Source organism: Rhinopithecus roxellana, chromosome 4, assembly GCF_007565055.1.
Source record: "Rhinopithecus roxellana isolate Shanxi Qingling chromosome 4, ASM756505v1, whole genome shotgun sequence".
Taxonomy (NCBI): Eukaryota; Metazoa; Chordata; class Mammalia; order Primates; family Cercopithecidae; genus Rhinopithecus; species Rhinopithecus roxellana.
The window spans coordinates 116,544,824-116,572,281 of NC_044552.1; the positions used below are offsets into that span (position 1 = coordinate 116,544,824).

A 27,458-nucleotide genomic window follows, 5' to 3' on the forward strand; every position below is an offset into this window, starting at 1 on the left:
TACCACCATGCTACCAGCAGTGAGAAATGCTTTCTATCATCAAGACAGGAGAAAAGCATTTTTCTTAAGCTTCCCTGTGCAACTCGCCACAAAATGTTGTGACAAATGGATGAGTGCATACTGGAGAGATGACAAGCGACTGCCAAACAAGCAACCTTTGTCTCTGCTACTGAGATCACTGACTCTCAAACTCATATTCTACTCAAAAGCAACAACTGGTCAATGCTGACAGTACTCATAAAATAGAGTATACAGAAAAACTGCTTTCATGGTACATGGGCAGACTAGGTCAAGTCTGATGGCTCTGCTAATTTTCTTTTAACGACAGAAAACACCTCTGTTGATTAAACAGAGTAAACTCCAGGAGTAGATGCCTATGGTTCGTAATGCAGTGCTAATGCACAACCAGGACAGAGTGGGATGCAAAGAACTGATCTCCACACATAGGGTGGAGCATGCTCCAGGTTGGAATTCTGCCAGCAAATTCAGGATTGAGGAAAACCATCTCAAGTTTTCTGCAACTGTCCTGGAGACATGCAGTGGCCAGGTTCACACTAGTCTAAGGGAAGAGTTTCAGGACAGGCTGTGGCATTAACATGTGTCCTCTATGACTGTATCCTTGGGGAAGCCATTTAACACAGCCACGCTCAGCTTCCTCATATGCAAAACAGACATGATGATACTTCCTCATAGGTTGCAGATGAACTAGAGTGCATGGCATAGAGACAATCTACAGAGGGAAGTTTGCTACAATCCTGTAGCTGTTTATAAAAATTTCTTACCATTTCCATAAAAGATACAGATGACTGTATGTGAAATACTGAATGAATGAATGAATGAATTGCGTAGTGTGAAATAGATTTCTTATAATTCTTTTTTCTAATAACCAGAATTACCAGGGTTTTTTTTGTTTTGTTTTTTTTTTTTGTTTTTTTTTTTTTTTTTTTTTTTTTTTTTTTTTTAGAATCCAAGGCCCTTTTCCTTCTTTAATAGTTTAAGTTCCTCTCTTCCATAAACTTTCTCCAGTTCTTGAAAGACTAAAGCTTCATGCTTACAATTTAATTACCTAAAGAATAACCTGCCATTAAGTGTGAGTTCCTATTAGTCACTGTTTAGAGGACTACACTCATTGTTAGCCCTTAAGAAAAGTAATACCATAGGAATATTTATAATAAATGCAAAACCAAACTTATTATCTATTTTTATATGACATCAGACTGTCCATATTTTCTGGACATTTATAATACTAAACAATTATAGCCAAGAATCTTTCCACTAAATTAGCATCTTGAATAGAAGCATACATAATCCATGCATTAAATTAAAACTATCATCCATATTATTTCTGTCATACCTGAGAAACCCACACAGATGATGGGTACTTAATATACTCAAAACCTGCAAAGTCTCTAATTTACAAAATACCTATAAAGGCAGGGTTGCTGCATTTGAAAATATAAATTATGTCATTTAGAGCAAACAATACAAACTTGTGACCCAGAAATATGCAAAGTATGCATATTGTTTAATAAGTGAAATGATAAAATGGGGGTGAAATCAACCATAATGCAGATATCAATTAGATTCACCTGCCCTTTATAATCTCAATAATATTCACTTTAACCCCCATTCCTCATTCTATAGAAAGCTGAAATCCTGCCTCCAAATATTTTTGCACATTTCCAGCAGGGTCAAACTCTCAAGGCCACCTCTGTCTGTCTTTAATGTCCCAGCTTTGATGTGCTCTTTGATCTTTTATCTCCCTTCTACCATCAACCAAGTTCTTCAGCCATTCCCTACTTCTATGGCCTAGCTTTAACCATCTTCTTTCCTCTTGGGAATAAAGCAAATGATATCGTTCAGATATTCTTTGGTAGAACAATACAGCTCACCATTTAGTTTACCATCTTTTACTAGACCCATCTAGTTAGACACAAATGAATCGTCTAAACAAAAGCGGTTCTCTGCGTGAGAAGAGTTCTGTAGCCAATGACTTGGACATAAAACAACAACAACAAAAAAAAAAAAACTCAAAACTTACAATACCAATTTCAAAGGCCATTAGACTCCTGTAGTACGTAATCCTTTCAGAAAACAATTTTCTAATCTACACCAATGTATTTTAGAGTAGTTCCATGTTATCACCTTTCTCTTTACATTTTAACTTTATGTTTTAGAAACTGAACTGTAAAATCACAGAGAGACATTATGTGTCTCTTCTCTGCCCTGAAAAGGACGGACAGTTAAGCAATTAAGGACAGTCAATGATTGTTGATTCTAAACAAATCTCCAGATAGCACTCTGCTTCTGTGTATCATTTACTTTCAGTCTTATGCCATTTGGAAGTTCTTTTTACAATTTAAGCATCTATTTTGCAGACCTTCACTGTCATGATAAACAACTGGTAACCTGTGTGGTTTGGTGGGAAAAGCATGGTCTAAAGAATCAGAGACACAGAGTTCAAATTCTAACTCTGTCAGCTGTTTAAGCTGTGTGATCTGGGGAGTCATTTAACCTTTTCAAGCCCCATTTCCTGGGCAGTGATGTGAAGGTAAATAAACAAAGCACAACTTCTTCCGGATACAGGTAAGACAGTTTAGGATGAAAACTTTGTTAATTATTTGGAGAACGTAGGTGATCTGATTGCTTTCTTTCCTTTAAATCATTAGCTCTCTAACAAGCATTGTGGAATACTACATTTCTGTTTGGTTTCCACCTCAGTTCAATACTACAGTGGCTTTCTTTTCATCTCTTTCAGATGTGGGGTAGAAAAGATTGGGGCACAAGTGAAAAAAAGAAAAAGTAACTGCTGGGGGCAACTGGTTGCTAGCATCTAAAGCAACAAAGATTTAATTCTTCATGGACATTCCAATTCACTAGGAACTTTTAAGTGGATGCTCCAAGTTATCCAGCTCCAAACCTCTATCAGGCAAGTGGCTTCCTCACATCATGGCTGCCTCCAGCGACAACAAGGGGCATTCTCTTACTCCTTACTCCCGCAACACACACTGGAGCAAACCTTCAGCCCTTGCCTCTCACTTAACTGGGATCCTAGCTTGCTGAACTCCTTCCAGGAGGATCCTCTGGACTATTCCAGTCTCAAAATCTTTCATCATGAGTGAATCCACAGACCTGCCTTCTTCAGTCCTCTGCTGAGCACCACAAAACGACAGAAATTTGAAAATGGAGCCACTACAGTTTTGTGGTTTCCAAGGTTAGTGTGGATTCTGTACACCTATTTTTCTTTAACCGGTTAATTCCCTCTGTTTTCTCTCAGAGGCTTATTCCGAGGTCACTCTCCTCAGGTCCTCTACTTAGTCCCGACAGGCATAATCTCGACAGACCTGTTTCTCATTTGAATCAATCTACAAGAAACTCCTCAGGTTCCTGCCCTTCACCTGTGAGCTTACCTAGGTTCACACCCGTAATTATCTCCTTCTCTCCAGGCTTAAGGGTCCCTCCCTTCTCAAGTTCAAGACCTGACCCCTGCCCAGCTCCCTCTTGCCTTTCAGGACTCTGTGTCTGTTGTCAATATTGTATCCTCAGGACTCTTCACTGTTCCTGGTACCTGGGAAATGCTCTCAGCGTTTACCAGCCAAATGTATGCCCCTCCTCCCTACACCTTCAATTTCACTCTCTTTCCTTATTTACAAATATGCTTAGTGCACTTGCATCCTTAAACAAACAAAATCCCTCCTTCACCTCTGGATTTCCTCTTCTAACTACTCAGCCAAACTCCCCTCCTCCTTCCTTTCTTTACTTCTTAATCGCCTTTATTCTTCCTAAAGCCAAAATGCTTATTAATTTATAGTGAAAAAATGAGGCTGTTACATGAACTAAAATATGTGTACAACTAAAAACAGCCCATTCTCTCCCTATATGTGTACAGGAAGCCAGATTCTTCATTTGAAAGTTGTCTGATAAGCTCAGATTCGGGGATTGAAGTTTAGATAATACACTTTTTCATTAGTATTAGACTAAGACGGGCTTTATCCTAACTTTTTGCCAAGGTAATCTGTACCTGGGGTTTCTATTTCCTCACGTTTCTATCATACCTTCAACTACTGTATTCTAGTTTCCACCTTCTTCCAATCCCCTGAAACTGCTTTCACTAAAATTTTCCCAAGTAAAAAATGCAGTGGAAATATTTTGGACCTTAATATCCCTGTAGTATTGAACAGCTCTCACTGCACCTTCTTTCTCGGTTTTGGTTTCTGTGACACTCCTCCTCCTCCTCTGACCCCGCCCATTCCACATTCTCAGGCTCCCTCCTTAGTACCTGCTAACCCTGCACCCTCCTTGCTAGTGTTTCCCAAACTTCTGCCCTTAGCCCCTTTCCAGATAAACTCTTATCCATCTCTCTTGTCACACTCTCTGCCTCCTCCTCCTATTATCTCACTTACATTTGCTCTGAGAAACCAAAGGCAAGATCTTCTCTCTGAGTCTGAGAAGAGTCTCTCTGGGTTCTGAGGAAAGTCAAGAAGTTCCAGCCAGTGAAGGAAAGGCGTGAGAGAGCAGCAGTAGGGTATAGAGAGGGCTGAGAGTGCCACTGTGCGTGATGTGCTGAGAATATACCCATATCAAGCCTTCCTGCTGATTGTCCTCCTCCCACAGGCGGAGCCGCCTAGGTACAGACACAGACCAAGCAGATCACTGGGTTTGTCAAACACTGCATGTTTCCCAGAGGACAAGATAATTATTGAAGTGATTGGACCATGAAGTTCAAGTATGAGGACAGGGAGGAGTTAATGGATAATAGAAAATAGCCAATGGACCTGAAGCTAAGTTAGGCACCTTCAGGGTTAAAATAATTCCTCAATTATTTTAGGTGCTACCTTTCATGCCTTCTGCAATAGTCACTCCCTGTTTTGCACTACTTTTGTACCTTGGAAAGACTTCTGCTGTCACCCTCTAATTACCTGTTTGAAAGTCTGTTCCCTCTACTATATGCTACTTTAATGCTCCAGCGCTATCCCGGAACAGGACTTGGAGAGGTTAGGAACTTTAGCTCAGCATCTCATGATGGATAAAATATGCAGCACAAGTTTTTTGTGTGTGTGACCACAGTCTGTGGTCTCAGTGCACCACAACTCAGCCTCTGCTATGCCTGCTTTTAGTTCCCAATATTTTGTCTACAATTCTTTTTTTTTTTTTTTTTTTTTTTTTTTTTTTTTTTTTTTTTGAGATACAGGTTCGCTCTTCTTGCCCAGGCTGGAGTGCAGTGATATGACCTCGACTCACTGCAACCTCCACCTCCCGGGTTCAAGCAAGTCTCCTGTCTCAGCCTCCCAAGTAGCTGGAATTATAGGCACCTGCCACCACGCCCAGCTAATTTTTGTATTTTTAGTAGAGATGGGGTTTCACCATGCTGGCCAGGCTGGTCTTGAACTCCTGACCTCAGGCGATCTGCCCTCCTCTGCCTCCCAAAGTGCTGGGATTACAGGTGTAAGCCACTGCACCCGGCTTTGTCTACAGTTCTCAAGATGTAAGTAAAACAATATCTGCATAAAGATAAGGCAATTATATTTTTAAATGTTAATAAAATTTTACATTATTTTAATTAATACTAGAAAAACCCAAGTCCTATTAGTAGCTTTGAATAAATTAAAGTTTTTTTAAAATGGGGCAATGCAAACTTCATATAAATTTAATCAAGATGAAAATACACATAGCTTCTAGGGAGTTAAAGAAGGTTTAAAAAATGTCCTTTCATTAACGAAATACCTGAAAAATTATTTGATTGCCATCTCCTAGAGGGCAGGAAGTATGTTTGCTAAATGAATTTCATGTATCTGTAACTCAGCACTATACTTTACAAGGATGTGACATTCACCAAGAGAATCAAGAAAGCACTTAAAATACTGCTTTTGAGTAAATGCAGTAACATTTGTCTTATTTTTATAGTTTTAAAGCACTAACTTTGCAGTTAGCCTCTTATTTTGTTATCATTTGATGAAAATGAAAAAATAAGCTGTTCTTCAAGATGAGCTCAGTATTAATTTTCCCTCACACACAAAAAAAGGTTTTTAGTAGTTCACAAAGTATACCTTCCAACAGAGAGCATATATTTTAAAAATACAGCTGTAGGATATTTAAGTGCTTATTTTACTTTGATACTGTGAATTTCAAATCAGAATGGCATGGAACACTTGTGAATTGGGTCACAATGTCAAACGCTACAGGAGCCTGTAAAATTGGACTCTAACATCTTTAATTAAATGCTAATGGATATGTACATACAGCATGATTTTCTGAATTCCTTTCTGCTTGTCATACTTTAAAAACTATAAACAGGTTTCAAGATTTCCTGACCCCAAAATGGAATGAAATGGGGGAGAGGTGTGGAGAGGGAATGAGCATGCTGGAAATGTCAAGTCTCTAAAGAAACATTCATTCTGTGTTCTAGAGAACAGAACCAAGACCCTAAAATCCACCTTCTATAATCCATACTACCCCCACCTCAGGCAAAGTTTGCAAAATACCAGAAGGATGCCCCATCAATTAAATTGGAAATACATGATTATTTGGTAAAGGATAAGGAATAGCCTCAAACATTTGCATTTGCTCCAATAAATCAGGTTACACTCCCAACTCAGTGAACGGCAGGGTGAACTATACCTGTATTTTTGTTAAGGGGCCCATTAGCAAATCTAGTCACCCCTCCCTACTCATGGTTAGATTCACAATTGATTTATTATAAGCTGGGCCTGAGGAAAGAGGCAGACGACTGAAGGTATTAGAAATGTCACTGGTGATTTCCTCTTCTTTCCAATTAAAGGTATTGTACTGTACACAGCAAAGTGAGTTTCTCATCTCAAGTACACAGTAGGGAGAAACAAACCTGAGAAAATTGTGATTGTTTTCATTAAGTATGGTTAACACAGGCCGCATATATTAGTGTAAAACAAGAACAAAGAAAATGTATTTCCTTTCACAGTAGGAGAAAAACAAAGTGAGATAGCAATAAGGATCTGTAATAAGTTGATAGATTTAATAAAATGGAAAAGGAAACATGTAGACCCATATTGAAAGGGAAGTCAACTTGATACCAGGACAACGGATCTAGCGAGTCTAAGAGGAGCTTCTGTGCTTTCTTAAGGCCTCACTAAAGAAGGTATTAAATCATGATATCTTTAAGACTATGTAAGGGAAAACCCAGCATTCTCTTACAAGCTAGGTTTACAGCCAAAACACAAGGAATATTTATTAAAATATTTATGAGAAATTCATACAAAACTTAGAAAATGCAGTGCAAAATTTAGGAATACAGTATTTTAATAATATGTGAAACTAAATGAGTTAATGGAAGGAATCTCAATGGGAGAAAACGTAAATGGCATTGATTTCATAAACCCATCGTTGTTTTGCCATCCAAGACAAGTACAGATCTGTTCCTTCTATTAGCAAAGACTTATTTGCTGCCTAGCTTGAAATTTCTTCAGCACAGCTAAAATAATATAGTCCTGATAGTTATTAACTGCTGAAATATATATTTAAAGAAAAAGGAACAGTAATTAGATAAATGAGGTTTTAATTTAAATATATCTACATATACTAACATACATACTTGTTTCTAATGTTTCTTTGGTATAGAGCCAGTAAATGTTGGATCCTCTTCATCTATCTGCTTCCTTAGTCCTAGTCTTCACTTCATTCATTAATTTATTGAGCACTTAAACTCTGATATGAGCTAGGTTCTGTCAATAAAAATCAGTGAGTTGCCAATAACTGAGGCACCACTCAGAGAAGCTGAGCCTGTGACTGTCTTCCTGGTTATTGAGGACAGCAGAAGAACAAACAGTCAAAGTCCAAATGAATTTAGTTTAAAGAAGTGCAAGGGAGAATTTTGTCAGAGCAGGTGTTAGAACACTAGAGATGATTATTGAGGAAAGCTGAGAAGCCTTTGCAGGTGTACTTAAAAGTAATGATTTCTTCTAAGTACAAACATCAGGATTATTCTTAATATTTAAGTTTTTTACCCTTTCTATTCCTCTTAGTGCTTGATGACATAGAAATCCAACAAGCTCCATTTGGGTTACAATACGAGTATCTTCCAATTGGGAGAAAATTCAGCTCTCTTCTTGATAGAAAAACCTTTCAAAGGAGAACACTTGGGCCCTTTCTCAAAACTAAGATTGAAAACACAGGTTGATAATGTGATGTTGATAGCCATATGCCTCACAGACTCCTTCTGTATAAGCAAAAAGGCAGCCCAGAGGGGTGTGAAGGGTCTGTGGGTGTGGAGAAAACAAGATTGGCAAGGAGTAGTTAACTGTGGATTCTGGGTTGTGGGTAGATGGGGTTGATTATTCTAGTCTCCCTACTCTTTCCATAATCAAAAGGTTTTCAAGAGATGAAAGGTAAACTAGAGCTCAAACTGTACCATCAGTAAAAATGGGAGAGTAAATTGGAATGAAGGGTTAGAATGGCACAAGTAATTACCATTCACAGATCATTTAAAAAACATTTTTTGTTTTAGGCTGGGCGCAGTGGCTCACGCCTGTAATCCCAACACTTTGGGAGGCCAAGACTGGTGGATTGCTTGAGCTCAAGAGTTCGAGGGCAGCCTGGGCAATGTAGTGAAACCCTGTCTTGACAAAAAATACAAAAATTAGCTGGGTGTGGTGCTGGGTTCCTGTAGTCCCAGCTGTTTAGGAGGCTCAGGTGGGAGGATCACTTGAGCCTGAGAGGTGGAGGTTGCAATGATTCGAGATGGCACCACTGCACTCCAGCCTGGGTAACAGAGTGAGATCCTATCTGAAACAACAACAACTTTGTTTTGTTAACTTACATCCCCTCCCTCAATGCACAGCATAGTGATTATTTGGATATATACCTATTGCTATACCCAGAAAAACTGATTAACTGGGCTTTTACTTCTCTTGCCTTGTCTTTGATGAAATGGCTCTAGTCAGGCAGCCAGGGGTGAAAGAAAAAGCAAAGGACCTAGACAAACCACAAGCTGTGCAATACAATCCATGAATAATCAAGAGCTGACAGAAGAAGGTCTGGTAGAAAAAAACAGTTGTGATGGACCAACAATTTCCACCTTGAATTTTTATTTCATTAATCACTCAGAAAGTCACAGAAAGTCGCATTATTTCCAATCACATTGCTCTCTAGAGTAGGTGCTCAATAAATGAATGTTAATTAGCTCAAATGGCATGCTTGGTTCAATCTTTCAATTACACATGGCCACACTATTAAAGCTTGACTTTTAAATGTATACCACAATGAAAGTGTGTTTTGATAAATCCAACGTGAGGTATGTTCTACCTGATATCCAAAGAAGACCATCAGCCACATATCCAGCATGGCATGAAAGGGATCTGTCAAAGGACTGAACAAAAGTCCATTTGTTCTTCTTGGGGCAATATCGCTCAACTGTAGGCAGAACCTGGCGCAGTTCATTCCTGCCCCCAACTGCATAGAGGTATTCCTCCATGGCACCCAGCACAAAATGCTCCCGGCAGTTTTTCATGGGTGCTATCTCTGCCCAGGAATTACTGCGGGGGTCATAGCGACAGGCAGTCCTCACAGCACACGTCCGGCCACTGGCATGCTCAACTTCCCCTCCAGCCACAAACAGGAAGTCCCCCATGACTGCCACACAATGGTGGCTCCTTCCCACAGGCATGGGAGCCAGCTCACTCCAGTTGGCAATGGCGGCTATGAGAGCATTCTCCTGATCGACAGGATTGAAGTACCGAAGTTCCTTGACCTTGCAGACCTCGCGCTTTTTCCCACCAATGATATACAGAGTGTCTGACTGGAACCGTGGTTTGGTCCTGCGAGTCTGCCAGACGGGCTGTGCATAGATGCTCTGGTGGTATTCCAGGGCCTCGTTGACAAGGGCTGTTGCAGTCTCACTTGCTTGGACAAGGGGGTGGGACAGGGCAACTGTATGGAGAGTATCCACATCCATTAGGCCAAAGCGGATGTATTGCAGGAGCTCGTCCATGTGCTGGTAGTGGCAGTTGTGTTCCAACCACCTCACAGCTAGCTGAAACAGAGGGAAGGGAGATGAGAAGAGATACAAAGCTAAGAAAGAAAGACAGAAAGCAACAGCATATAGGTAGGTTACCTGTATTCTTCCAGGCAGGGAATAATACAGACTTTCTTACAAACAGTATAACTGGAATATTTTGATGCCCAGATGAGTAACTTTTTTTCTGTATCAGCAAAGACACAAAATAACTCAAGACATTGCTGTAGGGATAACAAACAATGTGAAGCAACACTGACGGGGGATTCAGATATCATTTGGGGTGAACAATAATTGATTTTCAAAGAACAAAAATACTGTTGTGAAACAGCCTGTTTCCTTATGTTTCATGCATAAGAGGCTCGGTACACCCCACCACCAGGAAATGTCAATGGTGGGCAGTGTCATCATAGCTCAAGTAATATATGTCAACCCATAAGCCAAGGTGCTGTATCAATATGAGTAACGTAAGAAAATATGTGATCATCTGAGACCACAGGGTGTACTGGAGAGAAAATCAATATAACACTAGTAGAATGATTTAGAAAGAAAAAAGACTCCCCCTCCCACCCCACATTCCTTTAGTAGGTATAACAGTCAGGAAGCAATAAAAGAAAGAGTAAGATTCTAACCTATTAATTTTTTTCCCTCAATTAATTTTTACCTTGAAGACAGTTGTTATTTGCACATGTAAGATATTGGCAATTTGTTAGAGTCATTTTCACAAAAACAGAATATAGAGGAGATCATCTTTGCAATATGTACATAATAGCAGAATGTAATCCTAACCTTTTTATTCCTTTCAGATCTCTTTTAAGAAGGAAAGGAATTATAACATTTTGATATCAGCAGTGAGAATTTCTTAAAACTAAAGAAGGTACATTGTCATAAATAATAAAAATTATTGTTTAATTTTATTTATAATAAAATCATATAAATAAAATTACACATTTATTATTAATAAAAAATTATTGTTTAATTTTGTTATGACAATATACTGCGTTAGTTTTAAGAAATTCTCCTTTTTTTTTAATTAAAAAAATCATCAGGGCCAGGCACAGTAGCTCATGCCTGTAATCCCAGCACTTTGGGAGGCCGAGGCAGGCGGATCACGAGCTCAAGGGTTCGAGACCAGCCTGGCCAACATGGTGAAACCCTGTCTGTACTAAGAATACAAAAATTAGCCGGGCGTGGTGGCACATGCCTGTAGTTCCAGCTACTTGGGAGGCTAAGGCAGGAGAATTGCTTGAACCTGGGAGGTGAAGATTGCAGTGAGCTGAGATTGCATCACTGTACTCCAGCCTGGGCGACAGAGCAAGACTCCATCTTGGGGGAAGAAAAAAAAAATCATCAACGAAAAAAGCACAGTTCATTTATGGAGCACCTAAATTATTTTAATTAGTGTGACTTAATAGTTACGTTTGGCAAACCTTCCCAGACACCAGCATAATGAAGTATATCTAACATCTCAGTCAACGTATTTGATATGAATTATTCTTAGCAGCACTTACATTAAAGTAGATTTCCCAGACAATGTGAATGTGAGTCTGAAGGAATTAGCAGAAAAAAATGAAGCAAAGAAATAGAATATTAAATAATTTGATAGGGGCAGGAGGCAGGAAATTCTGGGCAGAAGAAGGTGGGTCCCAGTAAGGGTCCCACCCTCAAGCCTGGCACCGCAGCCCAAAGTGAGAACATACATTCCTGTTTTATGCTCGAATGTTGACTTTTCCAAAACCACCCATGACCCGCCCCACCCCCCATCCTGTACCCATAAAAACCCCTGACCCAGCCAGCAGAGAGGAGAAGCAGTTGAACATCAAGAGGAGAAGCAGCAGCTAGATGTCAGACACTACAGTTGGAGAGAAGTGGCTTGACTTCAGAGGGATGGCTTCAGCTGTGTGACAGCACAGCTTCAGAGAGGAGTCTGGTGGGTGATGGCCAGATTTCAGGGGAAGATTACCTTCCCACCCCATCCCCTTTCCAGCTCCCCTTTCTGCTGAGAGCCACTTTCATTGGCAATAAAATCCCCCACATTTACCATCTTCAACTTGTTTGTGTGACTTCATTCCTCCTGAATGCCAGACAAGAACTCAGGTGCCAAGAAGGTGACCCTCCACTGAGCTGTTAATATTTAAGCCACCCACAGATGGCAAAGATAAAAAGGGCAGACTGTAACACTACTTCTAGGGCTTTGGGGGCTACAGGCACTCCCCACTAGATGCTGCGGTGGGGTCTGCACTGAGTTTTGCTCCTGCCAGTGCCCAAAAGCACTTGCCAGGTCCTGCACCCACTCACCTGCATGTTCCCTCCCATGAGGGGTTGGGTGCAGCTGGTTCGAGTGAGTGAAGTTCACCTCTGCTGGTGCTGAAGCGGCTGGCTAGCTCCAGCACTCACATTCCAGTTCCCGCCCATGAAGGGGTCAGGGAAACTGGGGGCCCGCCCAGGATCTTCCTCTGGGAACCTGCCTAGGATACATCAGAAGGGTGAGTAAAATGTAGATCTGTCTCTTATTGTCCTCAGACTTTCCTCTGAGCTATGACCCTTGCAGAGGACAGGATGCAACCCTGCCATCTCTCTTTCCTTCAGGTGAAAGGAATGTTGGCTCTATTTCCCTTCATGGAGGTTTAGTCACCATGTGGGACCAGAATAAAGTCCTGGGGCAACTGAAGGCATCTGGCCAAGGCCACTCCTCAGTGTTGCTGGAAGGCCCCTGGACTGGACCCAGTCCCAGATTTAATGGGTGGTTGGCTAAGAACCCCGCCTCTAGACTTTTCTGTGGTTATCTTTCCTTTCTTCCTTTATGGTTTGAAATGGCTCCTGTTATTTTATAATGTTAAGGGTTTTGCTACAAACTGCAGAAATGTTACTAAGTAGAATGAGCATTTGGCCCAGCAATCAGATAAGCAATTCAGAACAATGTGATTTCCATCTCTTCTTAGTGGTGCCACAACCACCCCCACACCAACAGCAGGAGGTGCCTGTTTTGAGTTTGCCCCTGCCAGCGCCGAAATAGCCAGCTAGCTCAATCACCTGTGCTCCAGTTCCCACCTGCAAAGATGTCAAGGAAAATATCCTGTTTCAATTTTATTGTGCTTTACTTCCTTTTTGAACCATGGAATCAGGATTCTGGACTTCCCTGTTCATATGATAGATTTCACTAGGGGATGGGGGGGAAGTGTACTGAGGGAGGGAAAAGGAAATGTCGTATTCTCAGACCACTGCTCCTTGGCAAACACAAACTGGGTTTTCATCCTAGTGAAAAGAATCACTAAACTCTCTAAGGCACTGGATGATTTCAGACATTCAGAGTTTCTGCATCTATTTGAAAAAGGGTTCCAAAAGTCAAGATGCATTTGGGGCTTGTCTTTTCAGTTTTCTGAATCAAGTGAATATGGAAGTGAATTCACTTCTGCAATGTCATGAATTGCATCTCTTAATGAGTGACAGAGTGAGAGAAATGAAAAAGGAATGTCGCTAGGTAACAAGGAGGCAGACACGGTAGAGGTCAGACAAGCGATACGCTCCAGATGCTTTTATAGAAGGTAGCATTTTTAAATAAGATACCAACCTGACAAAAAAAATTATCTATGTATGGTAATATCTGCAATAATCAAAGATATTGCAAAAGAAATGAGTGATATGGAAAAATGGTACTCATCAATCACCAGGTCTCTGCCACAAGTGGAGACAGTTCCCACATGCCATACCCTAGGGTTTCTCTACCCTAATCTTGGAATTTTCAAGAGATGGGGTTCCAATTATTTCTGGGGAGACTGTTCAGCAACTTGATAAACAATTTTCCACTCTTTGCCCACAGTTTGCAAAAGTTCTCAGGGATAAAGTCATCCGGCTCAAGGTCATTTCTTAGGGACCAGGTAAAATTTTCTGAAATATAATATTTGCTATTGTTCCTAATTTAATCAAGTAATTCTAGCTGATATTGCTTTGCTCTGCAACCAATTTCTTGGCATTCTTATATCCGTACAGTTCTGCTTCTTTCATATAGATACTACGGGAAACAGCACTAGAGACATTAGATAAATATCCATGTCTCCATAGGCTCTTTTTATAGCATAGTGCTGCCCATTTAATTATTTTTCTCTCTCCTCATAAATCAGTTCTTCCTATGCCATAATCAATCTTCTAGCCCATCTCTGAACAACCTCCGGTTTATCTTTCTAGCAAACAGTGTTACTAACTGCGTGAGAAGCACACAAGCCTCAACTATGCTATGCTTTTAAGAAAATCTCTAAAGAATAAAATTGGCCATGGAACAGTGGCCACTGTGACCTATTACTGATTAATTTCTGGTTTGTGGTCTACTATCATCCCACGTCACATGTGTCATGATGTTTTCTATGTTCAATTTCTCCAAATACTATGTATTACAGAATATTTTTTGCATAACTATTAGTTTGCATTTTCTGAGATATTTTTATCTTATTTCTTTCCAACATTTCTAACTTCTCATAGATTTCATATAACTTTCAACTTTTATCATTTATTAATATTTTCAGACTACACACACCATCCCTACTTGTTGGATTTATATTTGTTCCAGATCAAAGGTGAATCTAATTTACAACTATCTTGTCGTCAACCACAAACTTAACATGTACACAAATTACACGGGGGTTTCTGGTCAAAATCTAGGCTCTGATTCAGTAGGTGGGGGACTGGAGGATGAGTAGTCTGCACTTCCAACAAGCTCCTCATTGCATATGCCACTGGCCCACGTACCACACTTTGAATAGGAAGGCTTTGGACAGATTTCCATTCATAACAGTATTCTCCTATCAGGCTGTCATGAATTTAGTTACTTTAGGAAGCTGTATATATTAACTGTTCCATCCACTACGGTAAATTGCTGCCTTATCAGAGAAAATTCACTCTGTTTTTTTAAATTTAAGCAGGTATAAATCCAATGAAGTTGAAGTAATGCTTAGGTTATGATATAGGATACTTAATTAGCTTAATATTACAGATGAGGTAGCATTTTTTGAGACCTTAGTTCTATACAGTCTATAAATCGATGGCTGATTCTGATAACATAAAGTAAGCCATAGAAACACTCTGCATTTTTGCCTTTGCAATAATAGACACATAAATGTAAAAGTGTTACTGTGCTCTGTTTTCACATTCATAAGAATCTAAAGGAAAAACCCCACTGAAATCACAGATAACTCTTGTTTATTCAAATAATAATTTAAAAATGGCAAAGAAAATTCAAAACAATGGGCCACTTCAAAATCACCTCTGTGTTGTGAACGTCATCTGACACTATTCACTGCCATGCTGGTAGAGGGAATCCTGGAGCCCATTTAAGGAGCTTAGAGACTACAGCAAGAAGAAAGCTGATTTATCATTGGGGCATCATGGAACCCAAAGACAACAGTTAGCTTTGTGGTATATTTTGGTGCTTAAGCTTGAAAAAGATTATTCTTGGAACTGGTGGCTTTTAAAATAATGACATTACACTGAGAAAGCACAACTCAGGGTAAGCTGAATCCTATCCTATCTTATTTATTCTGGCATACTGAAATCCCTATCACCCTAAATTCTCGGATTTAATCAGGAAGAAAATGGAGCAGGCAGCCTTTTTGGTGGCCAAGCCAGCAAGAGTGGAAAAGAAACGACAGATTCAGTTTAGGAGGACATTACAAAAGAGTGTTTAGGAAACATGGCCATTGGGTAAGACAATTCCTAAACTACCTGCAACACAGCGGACATTATTTCCACGTACAACAGGAGGTCTCTCAAGCACCCTGCCTGACCCAGTTCACCTGACCACAATGGAGAATTGTTTCTTCCTAAAAGGAACATTAACTACAGTTTAATCCAACTTCAACCCAATTGATCCTCAGATATTTGCTAAGAACAGCAGCTGACCCACAGTTTGCTATAAATATTTGTTGCATAAATGGAAAATCCTGTTTTTAGGCTATTTCTCACATTCTCTTAAACAAATAGTATCAATTTCTTTATTCACACATACATACACACACATATTTATCTATCACAGGCTTCAGTTTTCTATTTTATTATCTCATCTTTATGGCTTTCTTATAAGGCCTTTATAAGCCCTCAAGGCTCCACACTGCAGCATTCAGTGCCCTAAACATAGATACATACGCCCTTGTTTTCCTCCCTCACATGTTTGGTGTTGGCCACTTCTATTTGAGATTCTTGGCAAGGCCATAGGCACTGTAGTCTTTTAAACCTTCACATACCTTATAAAATATTTGAGCAAGAAGAAAGTTGAGTCCATTTGGCTCAAGCTTTTCAATTTTACAAATGGAAATCAAATCCAGACAAGTTAACTGACTTAACCCAAGTCATACAATGAATTAGCAGAAAAGCTAGAACTAGAAACTAAGTTTTTAACCTATACAATGTATTTTTTTATTATATCTACTTGTCATTATTTTTCCATCAATAATTATTTCAAGAGAAAATCCAGGCAAATGCACTAAGTCCAAATATAACTTCTATATTCAATAAATTAGAAAAATTCTGCTTTAAAAATAAGAATGCTTTGCTTCAAAATAGGTTGGCAGTATTTTTCAATGAGCCTCATTTATGGATTACTTCAGAAATAAAGACAATAGGTTTATGATACCAATTAAAGAGTTTGTAATTACAGAACAAATATGAGGGGAAAGGACATGTCTGGAGTCTTGAATTATTGCTTCACTTTTTATGAGATCATATATTTTACATTTATTTATTTATTTATTTATTTATTTATTTATTTATTTATTTATTTTGAGACAGGGTCTCACTCTGCTGCCCAGACTGGAGTGTAGGAGTGCGATCTTGGCTCACTAAAACTTCTGCCTCCCAGGCTCAAGCGATTCTCCTGCCTCAGCCTCCCGAGTAGCTGGGATTACAAGCGTGTGCCACTACCACCCAGCTGATTTTTGTATTTTTAGTAGAGATGCGGTTTTATCATGTTGGCCAGGCTGGTCTCAAATTCCTGACCTCAAATGATCCATCTGCCTTGGCCTCCTAAAGTGCTGGGATTACAGGCATGAGCCACTGCACCCGGTCTATTTTTTAAATGTATTTTAATTCTAGATTATTTCCTGTTAACTAAAGTTGGCCCAAAAATATACAGAACAAATAATCCCTTCCCTTTAGTTTTCTCAGCATATCCCTACTGATTGCTATTCTACAGAGTAGAATATATGATATATAATCCTAAACATAATAGTATATAATCCTAAATGCTACAAATATTGCCCTAGTTCAATTAAAATATGCAAGTTACTCATATGTATTTCAGAAATATATCAATTATATGAAAAAATGTTATATTCCTAACATTATCAAGTCCTCATATTGTGATTCTAATTCCTTTATTGTTCATGTGAAACACACCCAGATAGAAGCTGCTGTTTTGACGTCTAAAATTCCTGATCCTTTTAAAGAAGTGGATGTTTTGAATTCTGTTTGTATATATCCATATATATTATACACTATAACCCCAAAGGAATGCCAAAACAATGAAAATACTATTCTCAGATTTCCAGAAAATACATTAATTATGAAGTCATCCCAAATTCAAGAATAGACATCACTGCACTCTTCCATAGAACTGTCTTTATATCTTGCAAATACATATAAATACAAGTGCCCTTAAAAAGCAGGTTCTCATCAGATGAGTGATCAAATCTTTTTAAGCAATGCTAACAAAGAATAAAGCCCTATGACATTGTCTTAAAGTAACAAGTATTTTTTTGTCTTGGTCTACAAATACTGTCTTTTACTTCATCATGAAGAGCTGAGTAAGCAATGACTAGTATTTTTGCTGATAGCCTTTATTCTGCTCCTTGACCAAGGGCAGCTATTATTGTGCTCCTATGTAAAATCTGGATGCAGACAGCTCTGCTGAAGGTGCATACTGAGTCCTCCTCTTTGCAGAATCCCACACTGTGAGGCACAAGTGTCCATATCCTTACCAGTCTAGTCATCCCATTGAGATACGCCAGGGCACCAGTTTCCCCTCAGTGCACAAAAGGCAGCATAAATTCCACACTTCTTCAAATTCAGAAAAAGACAAAGGAAGGGCACAGGAGCAAGTCAAAAACTCACTGCTGAACCTCTATCAAAGAGCAGGGCAAGCTGACGAGCTCTTGGGCAACAAGTAGGAAGCCAGGAAAGCATGTTTTAATAGAATGGATGATGATGCATCGACGAATCTTTTCCTTTCTAAACAGAGTATCAAGCATGTTCTTTATCTTCTAATTTATGTTCTCAAAGGGAAGAGTTCAGTGATCGTTCTATATTAAAGTACATTGTTTTATATGTTATGTTATAACACCTTGAATTCCAATAAAGACAAAATTTTAGCATGTTACTGTTTTAATATTACATACAGTTTCTTTAAAAATGTGATGTTTCCCTAATGCAAGTGAGCAAGTGTTGAGATTTGCCATGCAATACTACACAGAAGCTCCCCTCTGTAACGTGAGTCATGTAAGGTGAAATAATGATGTAATAAACCAGAGTAACAACTGCCATAGAGAGAAAAGTATATACTAATAAATAAATGCGACAGATCTTATAGTTACATTCTCTTCTTTGAGAACGAATGAAAAGTTTCAGTTCAAAAAGACAACTTTCCCATAAAATCCAAAATCACCAGAAACTAGGGACTCAGCATCAGAGCATTTTCCTTTACCAGAACAATGAAAATGTTACCATGGAGGAATATTAAAAATTATAACAGTGCTCACCTGAGTGCTATAATTAAAACTGTGTCAACATTTTCCTTGTAAAACAGATCTTTCAAGGGAGATTGTGCATTAACCATTATAGCTCACTACAGACTTATGTAAGACGCATAGGCTATTTTTTCTTCTAAGAAATATATTTCAATGGAACCAAATCTGATGAGGTCCCGGGCTCATATACTGTAAGAAAAAATAAACCTGACAGATTTTTAAAGCAATATTCAGTTTATAACAGATGATAATAATACATTATTTCATCGTTCCTTTAAAATTCTGTGAAATTGAAAGATTGGTAAATGTTATTACGTTCACCTTTAACATATGTTTTGTTCTCTGGTAATCATCTTTAAACATATTTTTTTTTTTTTTTTTTTTTTTTTTTTGAGACGGAGTCTCGCTCTGTCTCCCGGGCTGAGTGCAGTGGCCGGATCTCAGCTCACTGCAAGCTCCGCCTCCCGGGTTTACGCCATTCTCCTGCCTCAGCCTCCCGAGTAGCTGGGACTACAGGCGCCCGCCACCTCGCCCGGCTAGTTTTTTGTATTTTTTAGTAGAGACGGGGTTTCACCGGGTTAGCCAGGATGGTCTTGATCTCCTGACCTCGTGATCCGCCCGTCTCGGCCTCCCAAAGTGCTGGGATTACAGGCTTGAGCCACCGCGCCCGGCCTAAACATATTTTTTAAAGTACATACTTCAGAACTCCAAAAGCAAAAAGCCCTTGCAACTAAAGGTATCTCTTTTCCACAAATGGGGATAAACACACAGGACTGGAAGAATCACAACAAAAACTACCCTGAGACCTGCCATCTGTAAGTTCCAGATATTTAAGGGGGGTGCACGAAAAGTGACCTGAGTTGCCCTTTGCTCAATCTTATAACAATAACAAAAGAGGATTTGTTTAAAAGGTAAATTTTATATCAAGATGAAGAGAAAATCAAGATAGGATAAGAGGTGAAGTTAATAACCTATGATATCCTTTCTACCTGTGAGATTCAGCCACCAGTGTAAGCTGATCTTTGAAAAGCCAATATTAAAAGGGCAACGTGAGTATATGGCTGATATTGGATCCATTATTTGGCTTCTCATCTGTAAAATAAATTAGTTGATGAGAGAATGTCCACCTTCTCTAGGATATATGTTACCTATGGATCCACCAAAAATCTTGTAAAGTAGAATTCTCTAATTTTCCTACAGGTGGTAGAGACAACCAATATTAATCCAGTATCCAAGTCACAGGTTTCTGTAGCACAGATAGTTTTGATAAATCTCTTTTCAGAAAAACAAGGTGACTTTTTTTTTGTCTATAACTCTGCTTGGCTGAAATGTCTGCGTGAATGTTTGCATGTATGAAAGTGCACATGCACGTGGGGCCACATGCAGAGAAGTGGGTTACATCATAGTTACTCTCCCTAGGAACAACTTTGATTAGATTATATTATGAAATTGAATAATAATACCATCTCTTGTAAAAATAAAATAAAATTTGTGCCAAATAATACTAATTTCAAATTTATTAAGGTGACTGCTTCAAGGTAATATTGGTTAGAATCCCAGAATAATATCTTATACATGGCCGGGTGCGGTGACTCATGCCTATAATCCCAGCACTTTGGGAGGCCGAGACGGGCAGATAACGAGGTCAGGAGATCGAGACCATCCTGGCTAACATGGTGAAACCCTGTCTCTACTAAAAATACAAAAAAATTAGCCGGGTGTGGTGGTGGGCACCTATAGTCCCAGCTACTCTGGAGGCTGAGGCAGGAGAATGGCGTGAACCCAGGAGGCAGAGCTTGCAGTGAGCCGAGATAGCGCCACTGCACTCCAGCCTGGGTGACAGAGTGAGACTCCATCTAAAAAAAGAAAAAAAAAAAAAAAAACAGAGATCTTATACATAAATTCAAGTTTTAGTAAATTGTTCACAAACATTTTACCTCTGGACTGTCTTTAAATGTACCATTCCCTCCATGAGGGAATATAGTGGTATATTTATATTTATATATAATGGCATATTTATAGTTATATATGTTTATTTATATATAATGGTATATTTATATTTATCTCATAGAGGTAAATATACCTTCATGATGGTGGAGGGTGGGAGGAGGGAGAGGAGCAGAAAAAATAACTGTTGGGTACTACGCTTAATATGTGGGTGATGAAATAATCTGTACAAACCCCCAAGACATGAGTGTACCTATATAACAAACCTTCATGTGTACCCCCAAACCTAAAACTTATATGTATATACACCATTCCCATTCCATATCTAATATATATAAAACTTTTAAATGGCAAAAATGTCCTATAGGACAATAAAAAACAGCACCACCCTTGCCAATAATGTTGTAGGAAAAATGAAACCTCTTGGTCTCCTCATATTTGAGCAAAACACATGTACAGTTATAGAATAACACCCTATAATTTCCCTTCAATGGTTTGATCATAGTCTCTGAGCCAAAAGACAATATTCATCCATCTAGTCACTGATGGCTGGGATTGCATCAGAGCATTACTCAATGCTGGATTGATGACATGAGACTTCTAAATAAAATGATAGCTCCTGCATATTTATATAACATGTCCTACTAGATATTGAAGGAACTTTGCATGTAGTCACTGAGATATTCAGTTTATATTGTTAGAACGACACTGGAAAATGAGAGAAAACCAATTTGATCAATAAAAGAAAACCCTTCTGTATCACATTAGCAATAGGGACTAGAGCGACCTTACGTGGGTCACAACTCCCCCCATTGTTTCCTAGCTACTGAATGCAATAGGGATGCATTACCAGGGTGAAGTCAGCTGAAATGGCCAGGGAAATCCTGATGCTTTTTTCTGTCACGAATTGGTATATGCTTATAGAGGTAAATGTGACACAAGGAAAATAATACAGGACTTGATGTCAAAAGACCTGTTTCTGCAACCTAATGTATTTGTGCCGGTATTTATGAAAAACCAACATACTGATACTCAGTTTTATCAACATACTGATACTCTGTAAAACCAGTATGGTAATACCTATGTCACAGGGTTCTACAGAAGACTGAATGCGGTAAGATATGTGAAGGTGTTTGGTAAACTGATATTTAGACAATGTACAGAATTTATATGATGGCAATATGCCTCCAAGAGATGAAGAAGTATTCCCCAATATAATTATCCTGTTGAATTCTTCTTTTTTTTTTTTTTTTTTTTTTGAGACAGAGTCTCACTCTGTCTCCCAGGCTGGAGTGCAGTGGTGCAATCTCGGCTCACTGCAAGCTCCACCTCCCAGGTTCACACCATTCTCCTGTCTGAGCCTCCCGAGTAGCTGGGACTACAAGCGCCCACCACCATGCCCAGCTGATTTTTTTGTATTTTTAGTAGAGACGGGATTTCACAGTGTTAGCCAGGATGGTCTCGATCTCCTGACCTCGTGATCTGCCCGCCTCGGCCTCCCAAAGTGCTGGGATTAGAGGCGTGAGCCACCGTGCCCGGCCCTTTTCGAATTCTTGATAAAGCCATCACATGCAGACCATTTTTATGCAATACAACATTGTGTGTTAGTGATGTAAATTTTGAGAGATTGCTATAGTTGATAAGAAATTTGCTACATAGTATTAAATACTTCACATATTTAAAGTGATAATAAAAGTATGGCAGCATGACAGATTATAAACTAGCTCTTATGATTAACCATATTTCACACAAACTCAGTAATTCTAATCCAGTAATTTAAGTTCTGTGACTTTGTTAAATTCAATGTTGGAAAAGCATGACTGACTGAATGAATGAATGAATGGATGGATGGATGGATGGATGAATGAATGAATGAATGAATGAAAAGGGAGAGACAGACTTAAACCCAGCTGTTTTTGTACAATACTCAACATATAAGTCACTTTCATTACTTGGCTTGGGTTTCCCATTACAAACACTTCTCAATTTCTTAAGTGTCTATTATGTAAGAAACTTGGTGACAAAGAAGATTCTAATAAGTATATATCAACATTCTCATTTGCCATTCACTTCCATTAATACCATAAAACTCGATGTTTATTCTTGATTTTGAGTGTCTTGATATGTTCCTGTAAAATATTCTAATGAAATTTGGAATTGTCGGAGGGAATCCTGCAAATCTGGAAATTTAAGCCTTTTGTAGACAGATTTTTCAGAAGAACCATCTTTCTATGTTGTCATTTCATTGGTGCCTTAAATGTTGCTGGCACATTTATACATTTTATGGTTAAAAAAACTGTTTAATTTGTAAACATGCCCTAGAGCATCCTGAGAGCATCAAGCCTTTGAATATTTCTTCATGAATTGATTCAAGAATAATGAGCTTGGCTGAATGCAGTGGCTCATACCTGTAATCCTAGCACTTTGGGAGGCCGAGGTGGGAGGATTGACTGAGCCCAGAAGTTCAAGACTAACCTGGGCAAAATAGGGAGTCCCTGTCTCTACCAAAAAAAAAAAAAAAAAAAAAAAGCTGGGCTGCAGTGACACATGCCTATGGTCGCAGCTACTTGGGAGTCTGAGGTAGAGGGATCACCTGGGCCTGGGAGTTTGAGGCTTCAGTAAGCCATGATTGTGTCACTGCATCCAGCCTGGACTACAGAGCAAGACTATGTCTCAAAAAAAAAAAAAAAAAAAAAAAAAAAGGAAAAAAGAATAATGAGCCAAGAGCACAAGAGCAGGTTCACTGGCAAATATGCTCACCATCTGAAATCAAATCTTTAATATTATGACCAAATGGACCTCAGGGGCTCAAGCAGCTGCCCCAGGTCACTGACACAGAGACAGTCAAATCCCTCAAGTGAGTGGTTCTATGATGAGTTTAGATGTCCAGAAAGTACCCAAGTTGCATTTAGGGATTTAATGTTGGCAGCCTCCAAACAGAAACAAAAGAATAGTCAAAGGTAACTTTAAACATCTTTTAGAGCCATGAGGTGTAGAGATTGGCATGGGGGAACCCACAGACTGAAGCACAGGACTAAACACTGTCAGGGCCAGACTCTACTGTCAGGGGGATAGGACAAGGAGCACTGCCAGCCAGCTGGGGAAGGGGAGCCAGGGTCTACACTGTCAGTGAGCTGCAAAGGATACACACAATGTGATGGCACCACTGACTACCTGTACTAGGTGAATTTCAGTCTGGCTACTGATGTTTAAAGAGCATACTTTGCGCTGCATTCTCTAACTTCATTTCATCATAGCATAAAAAACTAGGGAACTATGAATCGTCTATTTCTACTTTGCAACACCTGTGAGTACAGTACACATATTATATATATATATATATATATATATATGTATTTATATATGTATTTTTTGAGATGGAGTCTCACGCTGTCACCTAGGCTGGAGCACACTGGCACAATCTTGGTGCACTGCTACCTCCACCTCCTGGGTTCAAGCAATTCTCCTACCTCAGCCTGAGTAGCTGGGATTACAGGTGTGCACCACCGCGCCTGGCTAATTTTTGTATTTTTAGTAGAGATGGGATCTCACCATGTTGGCCAAGCTGGTCATACAAATAATATTTTTATCGAAGAAGATACACTCTTCACCACAGTGATCACAGATTTTTTTTTTTTTTTTTATCCAAATAGACATTTCAGAGAAGATTTGGGCCAATGCCCAGGTAGTCATATCAAAGGATTTGGGTTACACAAGGATCATTACAAACAATAAATGTCAGATGGGTCTCAAAACAGAAATCAAGCATGTAAGGAATCAAAGCAGCCGAGAGAGGGGGCCAGGGCTTAGTTTGGGTGGGAGAAGTGGCCTAGAGAGCCCAGCCTGCGGCAGTCATGCAAAGAAATCAGAGATGTAGAGAGATGGCCCTGTGGTGGAGAACCAGCTGCCTGATAGTCTCAGAAGACTCGTGAGAGAAGAGGAAACTGTGGAGGAGGAAGAAATGAGTAGAAGGTACTAGCTGTTGCAAAAGAGAATCTGTAGGATAGTTGAAAGAAAGACTGTATTGCAGCCTCACTGAGAACCGTCAATATTGAATGAAAGAACGCAGGAGTCCAATCTGAGGAAATCACAGGTCTGAGACATTCTTTATCAGGTTAGGAGGAAGAGCAAGGTGAACCCTGAAGATAGTGAAGGACACATTGAAGAGGGAAAAGAAACTGGGCCCCATGAGCAGGTCCAGTCTGGTAGCAGAAGCATGGCCAGCACACGCAGGCAGTGAAGGGCAAGAGGCCCCAAGCGGGAACATCACTGCTGAGGGGCGCAGTCTGGGTGGACAGAGTCTGCGTGAGAGCAGGACAGCGGCAGCCGTGTCATCTGAGTGTATGAGGGCAGAAGGCCCTCTGTGTTGGAGATGAGTTTGATATAAAAAGTATACATGTGGGGAAACTCAGAACTCCGTCAGGCTTAGATCAGAAACAATTTGACAGAATGAGTTATGCTTTCTTTAAGATGAAACGGACTTTGCTTGAGTCCCATTACTTTAAAAACATAGTGAATCTATAAAATAAAATAATTCATTGTCACAGATTCCACAAGCTAATACGAAAATTAAACCGCGCATTACTTTTCTAGTAGCAAAAACTATTGATTGACTTGATTGACGCACTTCTCTCCAAATTATCTTTTTAGTTCCCATTGATTAAAGAAAAACAAGACACAACTAAGCAATAATTTTAAGAAGCATCCCTGAGGTCTATTTTACTATTTTATAGAGATAAAAAAATAATCATTTGTGGTGTACTGCAGTGAGGAATCTTGTGAGACCATATATACACAATCCCATTCTCATGTCTTTCTTAAATAAGCATTTTAAACAGAACTGTTCATTAAATAAGGGCTACATTAAAACAACAACTGGATTCAATGACTTAATTCAATTTTGGAGCCTTCTCAGGTGAGACTGAATGATCACCTAATGACTCTCTTTACTATTAAAAAACAAATAGGGTTTTTTGAAAGCAAGAAAAAAATAATGTGAAAATAGAACACTTGAAGTAAAATTATAATCATTATGATGCTGTCACTTTAACATCTATAGACTTAATTGTTTTCCAATTGACATGTGAGAAAAAATGTCCCAGACTAGGTAAAAATATGCTGCTGAATGTTCATTGGAGAAAAAATAAATAAATAAATAAAGACAACAAACAAAAAAAGGCAAAGCGATTCTAGCTCTCAGGTGCCTAATATATGATGAGACCACTATGCATATCTTGGAGACAGAAATAAAGGTTTTCCTTTATTTTTTCTTTTCCTCTATTTTTCTTTTTAAAAGGTATGCATGAAAGAGGTACAAAGCTCATTATAATACAATGTGAGCTGCACATTGTATACACCAGCATTATTAGATGTCTGTATCGTTTTTAGCCTATACTTCTAATAGCTACAAGCTTAGGTGCTGGATTTATACAAATTGAAATTTGCAACTTTTAATAACCTTAGTGCTTCCACAGACAAGTATCTGTCTTCCTTCCTCAACCCCTTCCCTGTGTTTGCCAAGAAGGAGGGTAACAGGAGTAAGATGCTGTGTTTGGAAGCAGGAATTCCACAAACTGTTGTTAGACATGCTAGTGATAGAATGGAGCCTTCACTTTCATATATGTGCCCATTTTGAATTTACTGCATTTGCTGGTTACTGTGCGAAACAGGGCACAATAACTGTGTGAGCTGCTGCATTAGCAAACTGGCTAAAGTATCTCTGTCGTTTATACTTCCCCACTGCACAATCAGAATGGAAACATTTGCTCTATTGGAAGGCAGTGATAAGGACGGATTTTTAAAGTTTCCATTTTTAAGTGAAAATGAAAGAAAAATGCTCTTCTAGATGTGTTGTGCCTTTGAGCTCCATTTGAAAAAAGAAAAAAAAAAAGGCAGAGAAAGCTGCTGTGAAGGTCACCGAGTGAAAGAACTTCCTCAGGGCACAGAATAAATTAAATCCCAAGGAAAAAATAAAATGTGATTTCCAGAGTGTGAGGCACAAACTCCAAATGACAATGATTGACAGCCAAACTATATCCGTGCAATATCCAAGACTGCACGTTCTCATTTACCTCAGTGTAGCCAGCAAGCGCCCATTAAACATCCGTCTGATGCCCAAATTAACCTTCTTGGCAAACTGAAAGAGGCACAAACTATCATAATCAACCTTTCATTATCACAGCAGCCTCTAGTTAAAGGGTCAGAATAATTGTGCCATCAGAGCCTTGATTGTTTTCAATCAACAGACGGCTGGAGTGACAGCTCGGTGATGGAGGAGTCTGATGAAACCGCACCAGGCCTAATCAGAGCAGATGAAAGGAAGGCATGATTGGTGCAAATGAACAGTCGTGCCTCTCCTTTTCATTTACAATCTGAAATTACTCTTAAATTTGTGGGGTTTTTTTTCCCTCCCTTATGAGCACCACTGAAAGAATGTTTGACTTATTATGAGTTCTGACAGTGCAGAGTTATAAAACACAGGTAGGGTTATCAGCTGAGGCTTTAAGTGGGTATTCAGCATAATTCTAACAAATTCACTCTTGAAAAGCACAAAATGACTAAAAAGGCTTCCAATGACCTAACCTCTCAGTGCTGTTTCATTAGCAGACCCATTTATTCTGCTGCTGTTAAATGATGAGACGATAAAACCAAGGGCAGGAATATCCTGTAAATGTTTTCTCTCAGTCTCACTGCTCTGCTTACTGCAGTATTAGTTCCTTTGCCCCAAAATCCTTAGAGTTCTCTAAAAGCAGTAAGAACATTAAGAGCTCAAAAGAGCTCATCCATCAGCGGGTATG

General features: G+C 39.2%; 1 protein-coding gene across 8 annotated transcripts in view; it reads right to left on the reverse strand.

Moving 5' to 3' along the window:
* The window catches only part of KLHL32 (kelch like family member 32), a 250,044-nt gene that overhangs the window by 17,145 nt on the left and 205,441 nt on the right, over positions 1-27,458 (reverse strand). For 2 of the 8 annotated variants that reach the window (XM_030929461.1, XM_010376422.1), the window contains one exon: positions 9,277-10,003. The exons of 2 other annotated variants lie outside the window; for them this stretch is intronic. In XM_030929461.1, the coding sequence (XP_030785321.1) occupies positions 9,277-10,003 (727 nt within the window). Of the gene's footprint in view, positions 1-9,042; positions 10,004-27,458 lie in introns of those variants that run through there. 4 more of the 8 variants (XM_030929465.1, XM_030929464.1, XM_030929463.1 and 1 more) reach the window with 3 other exon arrangements.